General features: G+C 37.4%; 1 protein-coding gene across 1 annotated transcript; it reads right to left on the minus strand.

Annotated features, from left to right (window-relative positions):
• Positions 1 to 6,180: 6,180 nt before the first annotated feature.
• Positions 6,181 to 20,515, minus strand: LOC125663585 (uncharacterized). The gene is made up of 16 exons (XM_048895851.2): positions 19,916 to 20,515; positions 18,244 to 18,436; positions 17,968 to 18,081; positions 17,540 to 17,662; positions 17,239 to 17,405; positions 16,085 to 16,993; positions 14,507 to 15,955; positions 13,002 to 14,154; positions 12,541 to 12,667; positions 12,028 to 12,181; positions 11,770 to 11,932; positions 10,161 to 11,458; positions 8,483 to 9,967; positions 7,216 to 8,287; positions 7,018 to 7,125; positions 6,181 to 6,689 (listed from the first exon to the last, which is right to left on the minus strand). The coding sequence occupies exons 2-16, from the start codon at positions 18,434 to 18,436 to the stop codon at positions 6,679 to 6,681; spliced, it is 8,526 nt and encodes a 2,841-aa protein (XP_048751808.2). The 5' UTR covers positions 19,916 to 20,515; the 3' UTR covers positions 6,181 to 6,678.
• Positions 20,516 to 20,896: the final 381 nt, after the last annotated feature.

The following is a 20,896-nucleotide window of genomic DNA, read 5'->3' on the forward strand; positions in this document are numbered from 1 at the left end:
AATGATAAGACGCCTCGGACTTTATCACGATTGAATAGTGATAAATCCCGAGGCTGCCGTCTGTTTCCCTTGAAATACTATGCTCAGTAGCGCGCGACTCGAAAAACCTGTCCGACCAGTTTTACGCAGAGCGGATAAAAATAGACTGGTTTGTATTCATTGACAATATCGATTTAATTTGCATATTTGTACAATGGTAAATACTGAACGATGAAAAGGGACATCCAATTTGTAGAGTTAAGAGAAAAAAATCTAGAATAACTAGTGGTACGAAAATATATAATTTTCCGAGAAGATTGTTTGATCTGAGGTCAGTGAAGAGCGACGGTATGTTACAGTTAAACTAAGCTATAAAAAGAAAACGCATTCATAATTTGAAACATTTTACGAGGAATAGCGATATGAACGTAAACGTTTTGATACAAAAACAAATTGATAATAATAAAATCAAATTTTAAAAAATCGAAAATTCAAACGAACAAGAGCCCATGGGCCACAACCCTCACCTGAATCATCTTGGCCCTGTTGTTCTCCATATTTTAAAAGATCTCTACCCCTATTTAAAATCCACCTGCACGACACTTGCTCACATATTTTTCCTATATTTGACGATACGTCGGCCAGGTAGTTTCTTCTTTTCACATGCTCGAACACACTTTTTGGAAACTTTTCTATGTTTGAGTCCTTGATTTTTTTTTTTTTTTAGATGTATCCTCCGTATAGCTAAGAAATTTTCCATGTTCATCCTCACACACAGCTAGATGAGAACAGTCCCCTTTTCGCAAATCCCGATGCTCTAGCCCACCACGTAATACAAAATGTAGTCCAAGGTACACTGTTGAATACAGAAGCGTTCGAGACATGTCTACACCTAGGACACTGCTGGAACAAAAAGGTTTCCTTCGTCCTCCGTTACTGACAACGCCTGTTTCTTTGCACCGCCGATAGTATCCTTTGCCTTTGTTTTCATTACATTATCCAAAGTGTTTCTAATTTGAAAAAAAAACTCATCATCAACTAACAACTTGAAGTTATGTCCTGGGGGTATCCATTAACAATTGTAAGCAAATAACAAAAATGTGCATCGTTTTGGGGAATATTAGGATCCGTCGACTTTTTTTGGCTTCACAAATAAAACGTGACAAGGTATAATTTGAGTATAATTCAACGTGTTTGTTAAGTAAATCCAGCCATATTCGAGTCGAAACGTCGGTCGAAGCGTGAACCGTCACCGGTTCCGGCATATACGTGTTCCAGAATCAAAACATGAAGGTTTGCGAAGAAAATTGGATGTAGGCTATGCCTGTCCATTTCTCTAAAGAAAATAAATTTAGCTCATCCTTCGTCATTTGATATTTATCAGCTAGAATAGGACTTATATCCGCACAGTTTTTAGACATTTCACTGCGATATTTTTGCCACTCTTTAAATGTGTTAACGGTCCACCGCATTTCTTCTTTTTTTTTTCTTTTTTTTTTTTTTTACATAGTTGCGGGTACAAACCTGAAAAGGAAAACACAAACAAAATTATCTATACTACATGTATTTGATTTAATACCACAGCTTGTTTATATCTTCTGTACAGCAAGTTATCCAGTTTTAATTCTTATCTTAACATTTTATGAAATCATTGAAATAAAATGATAATTATGATTATTCTAACCTTAACTGTTTTGATTGTAGTTCTGATAGTTGGCTTGTGAAAACGATATTCTTTTTCAGCCTTCGCTGTCGTCAAAACAAGTAAATCGTCATCTGCATCGCTTATATCAGAACACTGGGGTGAATACGGCTCATTTGTTTACAGGAATCAGGTTCACTTACCGTATGCTATTTTCTACAATATTATAATCATTACCGATTTTCTATCCTTTAATATCAAATATTCAAAACAAGTCCCCACATCAGACATATAGGGTGTTCAGAAAGCGAATTCAGGTCACATTGACCTAAATAATACTGCCTGTGAAATCTTAGGGAAAATCTAATAGTGTTCTTTGTGGTTTTGTTCAGAAAGCGAATTCAGATCACATTGACCTAAATAATACTGCCTGTGAAATCTTATGGAAAATCTAATGGTGTTCTTTGTGGTTTTGTGCGTAGTCTGTAGTCAGTGTCTTCCTTTAAAATATCAGTTGTGGTCATCTAAATGCTGACCGGCTTTCTTGAACGCTTTCGTCATTTAATAATTTTCCTTCCGGTAACCTCGACCTTCCACCGTAACCTTGACAACCAGTAGGAACTAATATCTTTATACCATGTGTCCTTTCTGAGAGTTTGATAAGAAGTATGGAGCGCCAAATTAACATCAACTTAAATAATTGTAGATATCTTTAATTATTTGAAGATTTTATCAATTCAATTATTGCGCGTAATATAAATGAATTGATGCGAGCATCAAATCAATTATTGCTCTCATCAATTCAATTAATGCGCACATCAATTCAATTATTGCTCTCATCAATTCAATTGATGCGCATCAATGTGGTGGAATTATTGCTTGCAAAATTTAATTTGTAGCTCGTTATAAATGATTTGATGATCTCTTCAATTCAATTGAAGATATCTTTAATTATTTACAATGCTTTTGTATAAGGTATTAATGTGCGCATCATTTCCTTTTAAAGAGAGCAACACTTAAAGTTAAGAGATCACCAATTCAATTGTGGATATGTTGAATTGAAGATATATCTAATTATATAGTTGCTCTCTCTAAAAGAATCACTGCGAGGCTGCGAGCATTAATTGAATTAATGATATCATGAATTCAATTGAAGAGAGCAATAATCCAATTATTGCGCGCATTTATTGAATTGATGCGCGCATTAATTGAATTAATTTTGCACTCTTCATTTGAATTGTAGCACGCATCAATTCAATTGTTGATATCATCAATTCATGCATTTGAAAAGAGCAACAATTCAATTATAGCGCTCAACAATTCAGCAGAATAATTAATGCTATCATCAATTCAATTAATGTGTGCAGTAATTCAGAATTGAAGATATCATTAATTTTTGACAAAATCTTTAATTGAATTGTTGCCCACATCAAATGAATTAATGATATCTTTAAGTAATTAAATATATCTTCAATTATTTGAGTTGATGTTAATTTGGCGCTCTAGAAGGACGTGGCTTAAATCTTGCACACGAGTCCAAAAACACCAAGGAACTGGCAAGTTACTAGATGTAATAGTTAGCTGGTGTATGACTCCACAATTCTGTTTAATTTAAGAAATAATGGGCTACTTGCAATCTGACTAAAGTACAGACCTATATTATTATATATATATAATAATATAGGTCTGTACTTTAGTCAGATTGGGCTACTTGCGAAGATCAAGCCAAATTGATACACGCTACCTTTATACATGTGTGTCAATGTTGATTGACGCATGCGACACATGATTTCTATTCGAATGACTGACTGAAATGCTGATGTGTTTTAACAATTTTTAACGAAACCTAAAAAAAAAAACAAAAAAAAAAAACAAACAAAAAAAAACAAAAAACCCACCTTCCACCAGCAACTTTGTGACTTCACATTCCAGAATATAAAGATTCAGCTTCAGTAAAACCTAGTTTTGATTGAAGGCCTCCATACACTGATCAGAAAAAAAATCCTGTGGATAATCAGAATAATGCATATATATGCAGAAACATGTCACCCATATAGCTATATTCCGACACGAAATTCCTAAAATGTTCTATCATAAGTCTGAAAAGTGTAATTTTCTATAAGGCAGAAAATCACATGACTAAACAGCAAAATTTATTTACTACACTTAATGTTAAACTGCATTAAAAGAATCCATTGGAATCTTTTTAAAAAACGTGCTATCCAAGGGCAGATCACTTTAACTACAACAAGAGGCCCATGGGCCACATCGCTCACCCGAGTCACCTTTCCATATATATTTGCATGTAAAACCTTAGTCCCTATTATGGCCCCAACCTATCCCTGGAGGCCATGATTTTTGCAAACTTGAATCTACACAATGTCAGAAAGCTTTCATGTAAATGTCAACTTCTTTGGCCCAATGGTTCTTGAGAAGAAGATTTTTAACGATTTTTCCTATATTTGTATGTAAAACTTTGATCCCCTAATTTGGCCCCATCCTACCACCGGGGGCCATGATTTGAACAAACATGAATCTACACAATGTCAGAAAGCTTTCATGTAAATATCAGCTTTTCTGGCTCAGTGGTCCTTGAGAAGAAGATTTTTAAAGATTTTCCCTATGTATTTGTATGTAAAACTTTGATCCCCCCTTGTGGCCCCATCCTACCCCCGGGGGCAATGATTTGAACAAACTTGAATCTACACTATGTCAGAAAGCTTTCATGTAAATATCAGCTTTTCTGGCTCAGTGGTTCTTGAGAAGAAGATTTTTAAAGATTTTTCCTATATATTTGTACGTAAAACTTTGATCCCCCCTTGTAGCCCCATCCTACCCCGGGGGCAATGATTTGAACAATTTAGAATCTGCACTACCCAATAAAGCTTATCTACAAATTTCCTCTTTTCTGGCCCAGTGGTTCTCGAGAAGAAGATTTTTTAATGACTCTACTCTATTTTTACCTTTTCTTGATTATCTCCCCTTGAAAGGGGGCCTGTTCCTTTATTTTAACAATTTAGAATTCCCTTTACCTAAGGATGCTTTGTGCCAACTTTGGTTGAAATTGGCCCAGTGGTTTTTGAGAAGAAGTAAAAAATGTTAAAAGTTTACAGACAGACGGACGGACGTCGGACTACGGGTGATCAGAAAAGCTCACTTGAGCTTTCAGCTGATGTGAGCTAAAAAGTACACAAACGATATACTGATATTTTATCTTTCTTTTGGAAGATTTAAGTTTCAGCGCTCTCCCATATTTTTCAGTTTGACAAGAATAATTACCTTTTATTGTCTTCGAAAATATTTACATGTAGTAAATCTTCAGTAAACTATTTCTTGATCATCTTTCATTTCTTGCATGTATATCGGAACTCTTCCATGCGTAATGGAAAGGGTTCCTTATATTTGAATTTCAAGGCCAGATGGTTGATCATTGCGGAATGACCACTTCAGAAACAATTTACCCAAATGTTTCCTCGTCATTTTAAAGTCTGGTCCCCTTCCCAAAATTTTGTTCACGCTCTCTCGAGATCTACACTTTCATTTCGACAGTTCTGTGAAACAAACGCCAATTCCACGTTTCGTATTCAATATACATTTTGCGTATAACATCCATAATAGATATTGTTTAAAATGAATAATGAAATAAAAAATTGTGTCAAAATGTTTCATGTACCGAGACAAGGCGCTCTAGGCCTGAAATTACTGTAAAAATAAAATGAGTTTCGGTAGCAACAAATGAAGACGGTCCGATTAAAACCACCCCTTCTCCCTTCAGTCCTGACGATTGTAAGAAGTGGGGTGGTTATAATGGAGTCAAGTCAACTCGTACCCTGACCGACTCGTACCCAATAGGTCAACTCGTACCCAAAAGGTAAAAGTCAACTCGTACCCAAGAATCTGGTTACGAGTTGACTCCTCTTCAATTGATGACAACTCGTACCTAATCGATATGTTACTTATATGCGCATAGATATATTGCATTATAGGCAGATTCTTGGGTACGAGTTGACCTATGGGGCCATGGGGTACGAGTCGGTCAGGGTACGAGTTGACTAGAAATCGTTATAATCACACGTGCTTTCATGGAAGGACGTCCTGTACTCTAGACGGTGACAGATCAATATAGTCACGGGGGTTACAACCTCCTTATGTTACTCCGCTTTGTTCGTCAAAGTCGTTATGAGTATCACAGAAAATGTACAAGTCCTTTATTTTTGTGTTTTGGAATTCTTACTAAGCCAAAAATATGTATTAACTCATGCATCCATTTTGGGGGGGGGGGGGGGGTATCAACTGTCTTTAAATCATATTACTTTACGCCTATAAAAATGGTTTCATGTAGGTCTGGAATTGAACCGTATCATGTGAATACCGTGCTGGGATAGGTTGCTCAATTGTTAATGCCACAAACCACAATTCTGCATTCGCACCCCCCTGCCGCAAATATGAGGCTGTTTTTATACCAAAGTACGTAAAATAAGATATAGTGACTTTGATTATAGTGCAGCAGTCATTTCCTTTTCTACGATGGGAGGTTAACAAATACACACGACTCAGTATTATAAAATATACAAAATTCTATATTTAAAACTTCATAATCATAAACAATATACAAAATAATGTACATAAATATATTTTCTGACAGCAATCACTCGTGATGTATATATGTGTGTTTAATTTCAATGTGTTGCATGTTGCATCATTTCGCACTCTCAATCATCCCGCATTCTCTCCATAGAAGAATACCCCTTACACGCGCAGAGATTCGAATAATAGTAATTCTAAACTAGTTTTACTTAATGGACAATCGTTGGGTCGATGTAAGAACTATCATTTCACTTTTATCACAGAAAATCTTTCAGTCCTTCAAAAAACAACAATGGATGAATTTTTACGGAAGTAAAATTTAGAAGTGCATGCAGCACTAATAACAGTCTGGTTTACAAATTTTCAGGCAAGACACACGTCTAATGTCCTCTGGTCAGCGTCCGACGAATGGTCAATATCGTCCAATTTCATGTTAACAGAGGGTTCCTCATCTTGAACAATAGGGTTCCTCAATACGGTACTACAACAGAAAGTTTCCCCCGTTTCACATAACATGTAAATTAAAATATAATGATATCAAAGTAGTTTAAGATATAACGAATTTGTGCGAAAGATTTAGCAATAATAAAGCCCTATAAACAAATTCTAAACACACAAAATTTACAAGTACCGGTATAATTGACTCACGAGTACCGGTATTATTGACTCACAAGTACCGGTATTATTGACTCACGAGTAACGGTATTATTGACTCACAAGTACCGGTATTATTGACTCACGAGTACCGGTATTATTGACTCACGAGTACCGGTATTATTGACTCACAAGTACCGGTATTATTGACTCACAATTTTTCTCAGGATAATACATTTGTTCTTGGACGTTTAAACTGCCTCGCATTGAGTTCGTATCGTGTAGTGTCCCCACGTTATCATATTGCCTTCCATACATTGAATCTGAAATTAGAAGGAAATGTTAAATGCTTTGCTTTCGTTTATCTTTGTAAGACACAACACATGTAAGTATTGCTGACGTAACATTAGTACCTCGAATGCTTCTTCCGTCTACTTCGGATTCATGTTCAAGTTTTGCGTCAAAATCATTGAGAAGGTATACTCTGCGCAATGGACCTAGCACAAACATAATGGTAGCATTCATCAGCAGACTTATGGCGATGGCTGGGTCACGCATTTTGTATTCTCCCAGCGTGGCAATGATACAAGATACGATCCAAACAGGAATTCCTAAAGCAAAAATCCCCAGAATCCATCGGACTTCCCTATGGTTCTTGATTGATTTCCAAGACAAAATTCCAAGAATAACACTTATACAAATAATGACCATGATGTAGACAAGCGACAAAACAAGACCTTCGTCATAGAAATTGTCTGGCATACACCGCGGCCATAACATATTGTTGTATATGACACGCTCCATCCTGGGGCTTTCTAAAATCAACCATTCTGTATTTATCAAGCACTGAATTAGAACAAGTAGGCAAGCAACGAAGAAAAGACCCAAAGGTTTACCAAGCTTCTTGTAATGAACAGTGTATTCAACTTCTTTATCCTTGTTTCTCCAACAGTCGACCACTTTGACGAACAAAGCAGAATAACAAATTGCATAAACAAGACCTAGACAGAACCTTCGGAGTCCACAAACTTCATCGTTAGCATGGACAATGAATGTAAAGACCATGGCATACATTAAAACAACACCAAACGATAACATGAATCCCAGCACAGTTGTTCCACTTTTAAATGGATAGTTGACCAACAGATAAATAAACACGCAGACAGAAGCAAACACGCCAATACCAGCCAGGGTTGCAACGATAATGCCCCAAATGTCTCGAAAACGATCATCGATTTCAGGAGCGCTTTCCACTTGAATTATCTGCCCTGTTTGAGCATTGACATAACTTCCATCGTCTAGTTTGTAGTAAGAGACACCGGGGGTTCCCTCGTGTTCTTGATAGTAGATGGTACCATTAGCGTATTCACAGGCACAACGTCCTCCTATGGGACACTGTGACGACGGGGGCGCTCTCGAGAGAGCGAAGCTGTAGGCTTGATAGAGGGACCTGTCGAGGTTCAGTTCTCTTTGGTAAGTACCAATCTGTAAGAAATAAAATTCATTTAAAAATCCAATAAGTACATGCATGTACATCAAGTAAATTTATTTTCTTCGCCTTTCATTCACTTCAACAGATACATAACATTCTATATCAAATGGAGCAAAGCAAGTACATGTAAAATGTGAAATAAACACCAAAGGCATGTGAACTGATTCATCGAATTGCAAATAACGTACCTGTTTATACTCATATCGCCCGGATGTAGAATCCCTTCGGAAGTTAAGAATGTTATATCCAATATCCCCGTAACCATCTTCTGTAAATCTGAAATCGAAGGACTTGTCACCCAAATCACTAGGCAAGACTCGATATTGTGCATCCAAAATGCCTTGGTAAATAAGATCCAATTTACTATCCTGCAGAGACAGACAAGAGTAGATTCCTAAGTTAGATGACTTGCAGGTGTCGATACGGTTTAGACCTTGTGCTATCATGAAAACGGATATAATAGTATGTAGTACGTATGGATCTTGCGGTATCATAGCGTCTGTTATTTGCTCATTTCCTGAACAAATCTGTGTGTATGTTTTTTTGACAGCACTTGTTAGGATCCTACATTGATGCAATGTTTGGTAGATGTCATCAAACCAATCTGCGGGAAGACCATGACGATTTTGGAATGTCAACGTTTTCAGAAATGTTTTGAAATTGTCGATGATTTCGGTTTTAATTTGAATAGTCAGAGCTCCTGAAGCGACATCTTCATAACCTTGTACCACGGACATATCATTCGCCCAAGTATCACTTCCAAACCAGACGAATCTTTGATTCAGACCCTTTTCTGAAGTTGCTTGTAAGAGAAGTCTGGCGTGCTTTGCCGTTACAAAAAGGACAACAACACGAGCGCCGACTCTCTGATTAAGATCATCAATGACACTCTTAGCATCCACTAAAGTAGCATCTGTACTCATAGATAACTTCAATGTGGTACAAGTTTTCTTGTTGGTGGATGTATTCTGTAAGAAGGTTTTGATCGCCGATTTACCGTATGCATTATCACTGTAGACAGCAGAGATATAGTCCCATCCAAATTTTTTTATGACTTCTGCCATAACAACTGCTTGTATATTGTCAGGAGGGACCGTTCGAAGAAAATAATTATGAATGGTTTTATCACTTAGTTCCACTGAAGTTGCACTCTGACTCATGCTGGTTATTTTTAAAGGGGACAAAATGCTACTCGTAGCGATGGCATTATCCGAGTTTGTAGTCAAATGAACAATGATGGTTGATGGGTCAATCACCTGTCCGACCCCTTCATCCCCACATATCCCTTCTCCGCTAAGTAAACTGTACAAATCTTGTCCTATCCTACCAGGTGTACCGCACGTATCCAATGCCAGACCTCCAAGTTTCAGAGTAGCTGGAAGATTGACGTATTGATTGACCAAATTTAGAGCGTAAAAAAATGCCATCAGATTCTGAAAGTCTCCACCGCTGTTAATCTTTCCACAGGCATAAGGGTTATTAGGATCCGATTCATGAATGTCAGACAGATATACAACATTCAGTTGGTTAGTGGATGCCTTTAGCATGTACCTGGTTGGCTGGTATTCAGGGAAAGGGCAAGTGCAAGAAGGAACTCCAGTGCATGGTGCAAACCATTTCGGATCGTATCTGGCATCTATCTTCAGATAATCGGTATCGTTGTAGCTTCCAACCTATGGATGAGGACAGACAATACACTAAATCCCATTACACTTCGAGCAATTATAAGGAAACAGTTGCCATATTTTTCAATTCTGCCACCGAATATTTTTAAAAACATATTTTGTTGCAAGAATATATTTGTGAAATTCGCTAGATTGTATAATTAACGCAGCATTTGAAACTTAAAGATATTGCAATACTTACGTCTTCAAGATAGTATGTATTTGGAAGGCCTGGCATCTCTAGAGACTCCCAGATATGATACCCACGATCACTCTCCCCAGTTTCTGTGAAATAAAATGGTTGCTTTGTGGCATCTTCAAATCGAGCCTGTTTAGCACCCTTCAGTATTTCTTGACGCCTCTCTCCGCTGGTTCGGAAAAGATTGCAAGCTCCTATACTATTTGGAGGACAAATTTTCTTGATAGCTTTCTCGGCCCCAATAGCTGCGGACATAACCGCGTTGAAAACATAAAGAACATATGGATCCTGTACATAGTTTTTGGCTCTTGGAATTCCATATTTTTTCTGGGGACAAGCTGGTTTGTTTCCACCGGAAAGAGAACAGTTGTATATGAACTCATAATATTCGTTAAACCAAGGATTAAATGTGTAGGTATCTGGAGTCTTGTTTTCTAAATATATGTCGAATAGTGGCAGGTCAGCGGTTTCAATATCAAAGGTCACAGCAGTTCTATTTCGTTTCATATTTTCAAGGCCATCCCACATATCTGGATCTTCGCCCCATTTGTCTGTTCCAATAAATCTAAAAGAGTTCCTAAGAGAGTAATCTTTCTCAAGTTCTTCTAAAAATGGTCTTGGATTATCGACAAATAGAATAACCACCTTAGCGTCAGGTTTATCATAAAGTTTTCTCAGAGCAGCTCTAGCGTCTTCTGCTTCTACTATGCCATTTTGACCGACAGTGATGTTCTGAGCAATGCAAATTCTGTTGAGATAAGCAAGACGTGAAAATTCTTCCCGTCCGAATTCTCCAACGCTATCAAAAGAATGGATTACTTGAACGTGGTGAAGATCAAACCGTTTCAAGAAAGAAACGATTGCACGAGCCTGTTTGTCGTCTGCCGGAACAGTTCTGATGAAATAGCGGTATTTCTGTTGGTCCATCAGTTTCAGAGTTGTTGCTCCATAGCTTATCTGAGGTATTCCAAGAGAATTCAAAACGTCTGCAACACGGATGGATGATTCACTCTCAATAGTTCCAATATATACATCAAACCTTGAGGGATCTAGGACGTTTAGGTTATTCATAAGTTCGAGGTTCTTGCTGTGTATATTGGCCACGAGATTTCCTGCGCGTTCAGGACTTTCACAGACGTCGAGGGCTATCCCGCCAAGAGATACTTCCGGTAGAATATCATTTCGGCTGTTAATGTATTGGATGGCGTAGTGGAAGGCTTCTACTAACTGCACTCCGTGTTTGTGGTTAATCTCTCCACACGTAAAAGGCGACGGACCTTTCTTATGCACATCAAACAAACCTGAAATTAATCATCACTTTCTAATAAAGTTTTCGTTACAGCCCGACATAAAACGAGTTTAAGTGCTGATGGCTATTTGTAGATTATACTAACTACTAGTGTAAACTTAATTTTATCCACAACTTATCTTCACATAAAACAACTTACAAACTATCCTCAACAGATATTACATTTCTCAGCAATTCTCGTCAAAATCTACAACATGTCCTTTCGATTCTCGCAGATTTTAAAGATATTCAAACTAGCCGTCATCAATAGGTTTATAATAATAGATAATGCAATTTTCTGATATCCCAACGTGCATCACATACCTATCAACATGATGTCTGCCGGATAATAAGTGAATTTCTCTTCTCGCGCGCCTTTGTCGTAACACACGGCGCAATCTCCTTCACATTTGGCATTAATGTTTGCATAATAATGGTTAGGGAAACTGGCATCAAACGTAACTTTCTGCTCATCAAATGTTCCTTGCTGTACAATAAAAGACAACATAATGCCCAGTTCTTGCTCTGAATAAGTGAACATACATGACTAAAATATACACATAAAATCAAATCTCGCATTACCTGAGTAGGAACGTAGCTACTCATCACAAACACTCCCATTTCTTTCGAAACCTCCCTTTCATTGAATCGGAATGCTTCATTTAGAATATCCGTGTACGTCATGTTGTCCATAAATTCATTGATCATTTTATTGGTATCTAAATCTGTTAAGTATCTGCAGAGAACAAATAATGCAACAGAGGTGAAGATTGACTTCATACTTTACATTGTATATTACAAAACAATTTAAAATTCATAGAATTCCTATTACAATTATATAATCACAAATACATGTACACACATATGTAATTTATTGCATTGATTTTGGAAAGGTATGGAACTAAGTGTGATAAAATGTGTCTTCAACATTGCTTAAACGTAAACACTGTCTATACTAAACTCTTATCTAGTTTTGGAAAACGTTGTTCCTTGTTGGCCCGTAACAAGTAAACCTAAATGCGGATGTTTGATCTTACATATCAAATCCTTAGAAATAAGTGCAGTGAACCATTTCTATCAAATTCTTAATCTTACTTTGAGCAAACGGACGTATAACCGACGCCACACTTCCTCTGCAGAGTTTTATGTACACCATTGGCAATAGCCTCCACGGCGTGAATGGTTGGTAGCACCGTGTAATCTTCCACAAAATTCCCCGATGCTGAAAAAAAAATAACACTCACATTCAGTTCTCACATAATGATACCTTCAAATGCTTACTTCTGCTAAGGAGGCTAAATTGATTTTGGTCTTGCTTGTATGGTTTATGGACGTTTCAAGTTTTTCTATGTACATTCTGCATACAAAATAAAAAGACATGACGACCGGACAGAGTTTGACAAATCTCGAGAGCAATCTGTGCATAAAAGCAGATGTGCCAACAGGTGAGGGCGAGATGGGGGAGTTGTCGGAGGTCTGTATTTTCTGAGGGGTTTGTTAATTATATACTGTAGTTAAGTTTAACTATTAAATATGTATATTTCATCTTGACTTACATGACGTTATGGATCTGCCTTGCGGGTTGATGCACTGCGATGGGAATTTCCAGTTCTCGCCAAGGTTACACTTAAAGAAATCCTGGTAAAACTCGTAGAACCAGGGGTTTTCCTTATATGTATCGGGATATTTGTTGCTGAGGTAATTTCGAAATTCTATTAGTTGAACCTGAGACCTTCCAAACATTAAAGACCTCTCAGCGTACGTTAATAGATTTATTGGAATATTCGAAATCATTGGATTCGACCATACTCTGTTGGCCAAAAATATTATGTTATTGGAGGATTTTGCTCTCAGTAGGTCTTCAATATAGCGGTCCGGGTCGGCAAATACTGCAACAACTCGAGTTGTGGAAGACAGGATGTATTGGATTAGCTGATCCATTGTGCCATCAGACACAAATTCATAAGAGGCTCCGATGCATATACCTTCAGCCTTTGCATACTCCATGAATTTCGCAAGAGAATCTCTAGCGCCCTTTTCTGGCGAGTTCAGTGTGATAATGTATTCAAAGCCCAGCATTTTCGCTGTCTGCGCCATTGCTTTAGCTATCATACTATCCGAAAGAATCGTTCGGAAGAAGTTTGTATACTCTGTTTTGTCATCGAGAAGGGGACTGGTGGCACCCGGCGTTACGACAGCCATTTGATGGCCAGCTGTATCAATAGTGAAATCATTGCTGTATGTCAGCCAGTGTGTTAACTTTTCCAAAGGAATTGTAAATCGTCCGTTTTCTAAAGGGTACACTCCGGCATACAAGGCCGATAATAATGTTGACGCTCTGTGGTTGTCCATGCAGCCATCAAAACCAATTCCACCCAACGTAACGCCATTGTTCAGCTTGACAGATGCATTCCCAGAATTGATTCTATCAATGGCGAATTTAAAAGCTTCAGTGTTCTGAAAGCCATTCTTGTAGCGAATATCTCCGCAAAGAAATGGGAGTTGTCCAGGGTAGTGAACATCAAACATAGCTGGGATCATGATGTCTCCGGGAATATTTAGGTAGTCATGTTTGTTGAACATATAAAGGCATTCTGTGCAGAACTCCGTGCAGTGGGGGGTGATGCTAGTTGCGAGGAGATCGTCGTATATTTTCATTTGTCCTGTTTGGATCACCAAGTCGTTGGTTTCAAAGTTATAGCCACCAACCTTTAAAACAAAAAAGTATACTTAGATTTATTCTCAAGAATGTTTAAAGAAAATACCTTTTCGTTCGATTTGTAAAAACGGTTTTAAATAAAATTTGTTATCTTTTTTATTTCATATTTGTAAAATAAATTTTGCACGGTACAAAATGTAGGTTTTTTTCAATTCATTTACATACTGTAGAACATTTGCTTTGATAAGCCACAATTTGAAAATGAGATGGTTTTGAAAGTCCTCACTTTCTTACCAAACTTAACACTTGTTGCGGCTTCTTTTTCAATGTTTACGGTATGTGAATACATTGCATGCAACATACAATGCGTGTGATGTGTGTGAATAAAAATAAATGATTTACCTCTCTAAATGTTTGATTTTTGTACAGCAGGTAGTTGACAACAAAGTTAGCACTTTTATCTTTCATTTTAAACATTCTACCGGACTCCACCTCAAATACGACTTCGTCAAGTTTTTGCAGCAAGACATTGCCTTTATTGGCTGCAGTCTGGAAATTGCTACAGATTCCGGAGTATGAAGTTCCACAATAATGTTTAAGAGTCTCATCTAAAGCATACGCTGCGGCGTATACACCAGCTACAACTGGAAAGACGAACAGGTCAACCTCAGATATGCTCAGCTTATTAGTGATTGGGTTTAGTGCGGAGTCTGCGCAGACTGTTTTGTATGATCTCATGTTTGATGCATCCAGTGAACAATTATATCTTTCTTCATACCATTCTTTGAACCAGGGGTTTTGTGTATACGTCTTGGGTTGAAGACGGGAGAGATGATCATAGAAGCCTCGCATGTTTAACGGATCAGCATGGACGGTCCACAAGCCATCTGCAATGTCTTCAACACCTTGCAAATGTTGAGGTTCTGTTAGATGTGTGAAAAAATGGAACATGCCACCAGCGTTGTTAGCTCTAACGGTAGTCAATAACATTTGCATGTCGGTGTCAGATCCGAGAATAAAGACAGGTTTAACATTCATCTCATGCTTGAGTTTGTCGAAAATCTCTGACATATCTCCATCCTTCTCAAAGACAAAATGAGATACGACACATATCCCTTCTTCTGCTGCCAGCATTTTGAAATCCGAGAATGCTATGTCAAAGTAGTCATTGGTTGTTTGTACAACCTGCACATAGTTCCATCCTAATTTTTTCAACATTAAAACTACTGCCTTTAAGATATAGTAATTAGATGGGAAAATGTATCTGTAGAACGGATAATCGCCGAGTTTGGCGCTTGATGAATAGTATCCCAGCAATGGTCTCATTATATCATTCATTAATGATGCCAAAGGAACAGTGGTAGAATAATACGACGATCCCATGTACATATCTATAGTGTTTGGATTTAGGGCTTTATTAGAAGAATCTGTAATGGTTCGGGTGTGCTGATGGACCTCCGATACCTGGAGTTTACCAAGGACTGGACTCATACAGTCATCAAAACCTAGACCACCCAACATAACGTTATTGAGAATGCCCCTGTTGTTAGCTTGCTGAATAGCATACAGCATTGCTTCCGCCAGTCTAGCTCCAGTCCCACTGTTACTGTGGAAAGCTCCACATCGCAAAGGTTCACTTCCGGCAGAATGAATTGTGAAAATCCCGTTAATGATAATGTCCCCTGGTATGTACATATAGGGTGTTGAGGTTGCCACCCCTAAGCATGGCATGCATCCCGTGCTAGGACAGAGGGAGGAAGGTGATGGATCGAGCAAATTGTCTCTACTGTCATCATACATTCGTATTCGGTTACTGAAGATTTCCAGACGTCCATTTAAATGTGATCCAAGCTGTAAAAGATGTTTCAAAAGTAATCATAATTTACATTAACTGCATGCACATTTTTGATACAATCGGGTAAACAATTCTGAATTTGATTTAACACTAGAGAGAAGGGTATTTGAAATACAATTGCTTACTCTTCTAAACTTGAAAGGCTGGCTTCCTGGGTAATCATTAAAGTTGTAAATATCATATGTTGGGTTTATGATATCTCCATTAGCATCAAACTTGACTTTCGCTGGAGCATTATATGGCTCAAGTCCGACTGATGCCAAGCTTTCAACTCGCTCTACTTTTGTGTAGGTAAAATCTACAGCTCGAAGGTAATTTTGGTAAAATTCTGTAGTCGTCATGGCAGACAAAGCTGCACAGAGCCCAGGCACCCCACCACATTTATCTTGATGCGCTTTCTTGAAAGCATAAGCATACCCAAACACAGCATGGACAGCAGGCTCCACAAACTGATCTTGTACAAAAGTGTTGCGCCTCTCCGACTCACTCAGTGTGGGACAGTCAGGCTTATTATTGAATTTTGGGTTAGTATTGCCAGATAAGCGACAGTCATGTTCCGTCATATACCAATCTTTAAACCAGGGATTTTCGTCTGACGGGTTGTTAACGTCTATCCTGACCCAATGATCTTCAAATTCTATGATTTTCCTAGAACCCGATAAGATAGAAATTATTCCTCTAGGGTACTTCTGATTAGGGAATCTATCAGAAAGAGAAATACTGTCAGTAAAAATCCACTGAAGCTTTCCAGCATCGGGATAAACTTCGCCCCTTCTAAGCAAAGCATCAGCTACAACATCATTCCCCAGGTATACGATTCCTGTTGCTTTTGTTGCAAGAATTTTCGAAAAAATTCTGTCCATTGCAGAAATGCTGCCATCTGTTGATGGGGTAGATACAGCCAGGGTCAGACATTTGTCAGCGGCTGCCAGACGAGGTCTGATCTCGTCCAGTGCCGCCGTGCCGTATGTATCTTCAGTGTACACGACGACTATGTATTTCCAGTTCAATTCGTTCATGAATGCAATAATTGCCTACAATTAGAAATACCAATGCTGATAAATTCTTATATTGAAACCAGTAAGTACTCTAAAATAAACATTACATGTCCAACAATTCAGACAAATCAATGTTATCAATTATTAACGGCTTCAGTGAAATATTTCAAGAAATATTTTTCATTTCGTCTTTGGAAGGGTAATGCTCGTTACATCTTTGGGTTTTTCTTCTTTATCATTGCATACACTCAATTTCAAAGCTAACAGAACAAGTTACTCACATCCATCAGGGGTCCATCCGTTGGCACCGTTCTCATGAAATAGGGATAGTGATCCATGTCGCTCAGCTCAGTAGCCGTGGCGTACGGGGACACCAATGGGACTTTGTGGGCTGTGGCGAATTTATTCAACTCGACAGTCACTGAACTGCTGCTAGCCCCAATAAGACCTGTTGATAAAGTATAGACACGAAAAATACACACCACGATATATTTTGCCCACAGGGTTTCCCCCGATTCACTCATTCAGAATTTGAATATCTTCAAAGCTTTCTGAAACAAAAAAATAGCACTGATGATTTACCTAGCATCACTTGCGAATTGTTTTTGACACAGTCTCTGGACTCCGCACTGAATTGTGGGTACATTTCCTGGGCACTACCAATGGCTAGGGATTTATGGGAACAGTAGTCATAGATCTTCATACCTGAGGGAAAAACAACATGGATCAATGTGAATATTCATATAATTGTCTCGGACTTACTTCACATTTAATCAGGCAGCAATGCATGTGTAAGAAGACGACATATGATACATGTATAGTACAATTATTTACAAATTCACCATCACTGACACAGCAATCATATAGATAGTACGTATTGGAAAGAATAACATTAATATACCTGGAATCGCATATCAATTAATTTATGTTCCAAATGATAATGTATACAACAGAAAACTATATTATTAGGGATAATTCAACAGAAATCCTGAATTGTATGAAATGTTTACCCAGCTTAACCCCAGGAACATAGCTGTCTGTCAGACTTTCTCCATTCAGAATTGTATTCTTTTTGTTTAATCTGTCTAAAGCCCATCGCATGGCCTCATAAGATTGCATCCAACCTGCAAAAGATATTCAAAAGAGCTTGTGGTGTGATATTTCGTTTCACCTATACTTCTGTAATAATGCTTAATATAGTATCTGAATAGCATCATGTTAGATCCTCTCATGATTCTGTACGTTATAAATATGAATGTAAAGAAAGCATTAAAAATGTCACTTACCTGTGCTGATATCGCCACAGCCATACCCCCCAGTCCCTGACCCCCTCATTTTGATGATTCCGCCGATCATGGCCTGGGCTCCCTGCTGAATGATGGCAGTTCGACTTCCTGCAGTGCACGTGCTTTCTCGAAGAACTGTTGACTGTGCCATGGCAACGGCAAGTGTGCCACATAAGAACAGCCACAAACTCATCTGTTTAATAGATTATAGTTTTCGTGTTAGCGACGCACAGATCGTTCTATTCAAAGTTTTCGTTGTGTTGTTGTTTCCATATTACGATGAAATTTTCGAGAATCAAGCAGCAGGTATCAATAATTGTAACATGCAGGTTCGAAAGCTGTATTAATGATGTATTAATGATGCATGATGTATTAAAAATGTTTCATTATTTACATGTGTACATTGCAAAATGATTTCACTATGAAAAAAAAATAAAATAGAATGTATTATAACACAACATTAATGCGACATCACTATTATAAAAAAAAAAATGTCACACTAAACATTAACAATGACATCACAATGGCAATTCGACCAATTACAATACAGAAAACAGGTTTAGATACTCTGATGTTGATTATGTTTAGCGGACGAAAAGGCGGGAAGGTACATATGTCAGCATAAAATGTGTTCATACAACACACATACAACACCCCCCGCCCCTCTCACACACACACTATTCATGATCAAATTTCCTGCATGCACACTAGCTGGTTATATATTTCAAATGAAATAAAATGAAATACACAACAAACTGTTTAATGCTTAAATAGAATATTAATTTTGGTAAATATATTTGGACTTTAGAGAAATTAGGTTTTGAAACCTGAAATACATTATCATATCACACTGTATGTAGCAAATTCCATAAATTATATTGCCCTTTTGAGTATCCTTTGACTTGATCTGCAAGTCCCTTGATTTCTCCTCAGAGCAACGAATTCAAGAATTTCATTTTCGATGCTGTATGATTGCACGGTGCTTTAAATACAGAAAATCATTATATTATTTGTATTTCAGCAAGATAAATGAAAAAAAATACATTAATCAGGAGCCATTCACTAAAGAAAAGATAACTCTGATTTTTCAAATGGAATTAAAATAATAGGAAAAAAGTATAGAGAGATATTTTATTAAATGTTGAATCAATCAGTCATTTGTATCTAAAAAGTGATATTAAGCATTAGGATAGCTATACATGTACGAGTATATTTTCATTGCAAAACAAAATAACGACATTGGTTTTGTCCAAGTATGGTCTGAGGCATCAACTCAAGACTTTTGTCTTGAGTGATAACCTTTAATTATTGATAAAATATTCGTTCAAACATTCTTGTAGATTAATCAATTAAATTGATAATTAATTGCACGTATAGAAGAAAGAGGTGGTGTTAGTTCAATGTGGCCGTACAGTTACAGTTTGTGAGTACTTGTACACACACGTACAGACATACAGAATTCAATATCAAGATGTCGATAATCCAATGATTGAGAAAAATCTGATTAATAAAAGATTGTTATCAAATATACATCACAGTATTTGCATTCAATTCTCAAAAATATTTCATTGATCTGTCCACTAGTACCTCACACCCTTCATATACACACAATAACAAACCGGCTTTACAGCGAGTATTTAGAAAGTTTGATTTAGTATGCGGTAATTCTTACCTTTACAGTTTATAGTAGAACGTTTTTCGATGAAGAATAACTCCCTGTCCCCTCCAGAGGGGGATGCGGTCCCAGTATAAATACAGAAAGCTTTACCCCTAACCCCTCCTCGCGTGTTTAGGGTGTCTCGTGGTTTATTTTTAGATTTTCGATCGATACACTACCTGAACATTTTCTATTCACTGAAACCTGTCGGACAAGTTTTCCAAAGAGTTATTTTTATCTGTAGTAGGCGGGGCTAACAGGTATTAATGAAATTGTCACACCTGAGTAATTTTCTGACTATGTAACGATAAGTATAAAACTAGAGACATGTATATCTCTGGTAAAAATGAAATTAGAAAAATCAAAACAAAACATAATTAATAAATGAAATTCAACCAATGATTTAAGAAATTGAGAGAAGTTATGAGTTTCAGTATTTGCAGCTTACTGCTCATTTATAAGTGCACGTGTACGCAGCATATATCGAAGACTTTTTAAAGAGTAAATGCAATACCGTACCGTATTAGAATATATTAAAAAAATTTATTCAGTACCTCTTTAACTATGAAGTCGCATATAGCATGTAGATTATTACATTGTACGTCTAGAGTAGATCGCTCTATTTAACTGAATAAAAATTTAAAAAAATTTTTTTCCAGTAATGGTCACACCGAGGGAGTAACATAAATATAAGTAGTTGCAGGGGCGGATCCAGGAATTGCAGTTAAGGGGCGCACTTTTAAGAGGCAGGGGGTCTAGACGGCCGTCTTGAGGCCTCAGTGGATCCCGGACGGAGCCCTGGTGGGGCCCCAGAGGGCGAAGAGCTCCTACATTTTACAGATTTGTTTATATAGGGCTTGAAATATATCTCCTATCTAGTCGATTTTACCATTTTCTGGTATTTTTAATAAGGTGAAATTAATAAAACGACGCAAATTTTAAGGGTTTTGGAACAAATGCAAGTTCTCCCAATAAAAGTTATTCAATAAATCAAAA

Source organism: Ostrea edulis, chromosome 1, assembly GCF_947568905.1.
Source record: "Ostrea edulis chromosome 1, xbOstEdul1.1, whole genome shotgun sequence".
Lineage (NCBI taxonomy): Eukaryota > Metazoa > Mollusca > Bivalvia > Ostreida > Ostreidae > Ostrea > Ostrea edulis.

What these genes read in the sequence shown, in the direction of transcription:
- LOC125663585 (XM_048895851.2), bottom strand. Translation starts at nt 18,436, where the DNA reads ATGAGTTTGTGGCTGTTCTTATGTGGCACACTTGCCGTTGCCATGGCA. An exon ending in CTGTGGCGATATCAGCACAG is followed by an intron (nt 18,082 to 18,243) that starts GTAAGTGACATT and finishes TATCTTTTGCAG; the next exon opens with GTTGGATGCAATCTTATGAG. An exon ending in AGCCTTTCAAGTTTAGAAGA is followed by an intron (nt 15,956 to 16,084) that starts GTAAGCAATTGT and finishes CATCTTTTACAG; the next exon opens with CTTGGATCACATTTAAATGG.